Source organism: Aureococcus anophagefferens, assembly GCF_000186865.1.
Source record: "Aureococcus anophagefferens unplaced genomic scaffold AURANscaffold_7, whole genome shotgun sequence".
NCBI lineage: Eukaryota > Pelagophyceae > Pelagomonadales > Pelagomonadaceae > Aureococcus > Aureococcus anophagefferens.
The window spans coordinates 315,955-318,011 of NW_008705567.1; the positions used below are offsets into that span (position 1 = coordinate 315,955).

The 2,057-nt window shown below is 77.8% G+C and overlaps 1 protein-coding gene across 1 annotated transcript in view; it reads left to right on the plus strand.

Moving 5' to 3' along the window:
- AURANDRAFT_63395 (hypothetical protein) overlaps positions 1-2,057 on the plus strand; it is a gene marked incomplete at both ends in the record, with an annotated part of 5,873 nt that overhangs the window by 1,423 nt on the left and 2,393 nt on the right. The window contains 4 exons of the mRNA XM_009037783.1: positions 275-412; positions 484-673; positions 895-1,038; positions 1,293-1,889. Coding sequence (XP_009036031.1) covers positions 275-412; positions 484-673; positions 895-1,038; positions 1,293-1,889 — 1,069 coding nt within the window. The remainder of the gene's footprint in view (positions 1-274; positions 413-483; positions 674-894; positions 1,039-1,292; positions 1,890-2,057) is intronic.

Consider the following 2,057-nt stretch of genomic DNA (forward strand, 5'->3'; position numbering starts at 1 on the left):
ACGGAGATGGTCGACACGCCCTACGAGGTCGCCAAGTCGCTCGACGCGCGCCAGCGCCGCTGCGCGGCGGCCGCCGTCGCGGGGGCGGCGGCCGCGCAGCTCGCCGCGACGCGCGCGCCCGCGCGGGACCGCGGCGCGCGCGCGCGGCCCCCGGGGCCCCGCGGCGGCGCCGCGCGCGCGCCGGGCGGCGGCCGCCCGCCCGGCGGCGCGCCGGGGCGACGCCGGAGCGATCGGACCCCCGGGCGCGCCGGCGCACCGGCCCGCGGCCGCGCAGGTGCGCGTACTTCTACCGCGGCCCCGGCCTCGCGATGGCGGACGTCGCGGGCATCCGGACCATGGCGCTCGAGATCTGCGGCACGACGTTCCTGAGCGCCGCGCTGCTCACGCTCGCGTCGACGCTGCGCGGCGCCGCGTCGGTACCCCCGGGGCGCCGGCGCGCGGCGCGCGGCGCGGCCCGCGGGACCGGCCCGGCGCGAACCGCAGGCTCTACGTCGAGATCGGCCGCGGCGCGCTGCCGTTCCTGAACCCCGTCGTCTTCAAGAAGGGCATCCTGCGCACCTTCCCCGTCCACTTTGGGGGCGAGGGCGCGCCGAAGCAGCTCCGGCGCCTGCTCACGAACTGCCTCTGGTGGACGGGCGTCTTCGGCGGCTCCGCCGTCGCGGGCCTGCTCGTCGTCGCGGGCGTCGCCGCCCGCGCGCGAATCGACCGGCGAGCCGGGACGCCGGGGCCGAACGTCGACCCCCCTCGGGCTCCGTCGAATCGACGTCGCCTCGGCCGACGTCCGGACGAGCGCGCGCCTCCCGTCGCGCGCGCCGCGGACGGCGCGCGCGCGCGCCTCGACGCCGTCGAAGACGCGCGCGGGGCGGTCGCGATCAGGACGCGGGTCGCGCGCAGGTCGTCATGGGCGCCATGGCCCAGCTCGGCGTGACCTACGAGGTCGCCATCGGCGGCCTCTACTGGGTCTGCATCAAGGTCCCCATGGCGCTGCTCCTCTGCCTCGGCGTCGCCCTCATGTGCGCGCTCCAGATCTGCGCCGACGTGCCGCCGTCGATCCTCAAGGAGCACACGCGGATCCGCCTCGCGGAGCGCCGTGCGTGAGACCACCGGCGAGCTGGGCCGGTCCAGCGAGACTTCGCGCCTCCCTCTCTCGGTCGCGTCGACGTCGCTTCGGCTCGCGTTTGGACGAGTCGCGTCCTCTCGTCGAGCGCTCGACGAACGCGCGACGCACTCCCGCACGACCATGCGCGCGCGCGCACACCGAGCGCGCGTCGCATGGTTCGGTTCCCGCCCAGGCGGAGCGGGACCAGAAGACGCGCGACGAGCTCCGCGAGGACGCCGCGAGCCGCAAGTACAGCGGCTACGAGGAGGACAAGCCCAAGCCCAAGCCGAAGAAGAAGGCCCCGGGCGACGACAGGGACGACGTCGAGCTCGAGACGTGGGAGCCCGACGACGACGAGGGCGACGGCGACGGCGCGGAGCTCACGTTCGGCGACTACAGCGCGGCGGGCGCGCCGGGCGCGGCGCGGCGCCGCGCGGACCCGACGCGCTTCGACCAGCACGTCCACGTCCACTTCCTCGGCGTCGAGCTCTTCAACGTCGACGCGAGCCACCCCTTCGTCAAGCGCATGGACAAGCTCGAGCGCGACCGCGAGGCGGCGCGCGCGCGCGCGGAGCGCGTCAAGCGGCGCCTCCGCCGCCGGTCCACGGCCGCCGAGGACGGCGTCCCCGTCGAGTCGTCGTCGAGCGACGACGACGACGACGGCGCGGGCGACGCGAACGTCCACTTCGGCGACTACGGCGGCGCCCGGGGCGACGCGGCGGACGGCCGCCGCGGCCGCCGCGGCAAGAAGGGCGGGCTCAAATGCACGCAGTACGAGGAGAAGATGATCGTCAAGCGCGCCGCCGCGCGGGCGCTGGCCGGCGGCCCGGGGGGGGGGCGGCCGGCCGGCGCGCCGCGCGCTCCCCGGGGGCCCGCGCGCCGGCGCCGCGCCGCGACCCCGATCCCCGCGCAGGCTCCTCGGGCGGCCCGTCTGGGAGGTCCACGAGGACCACCGCGC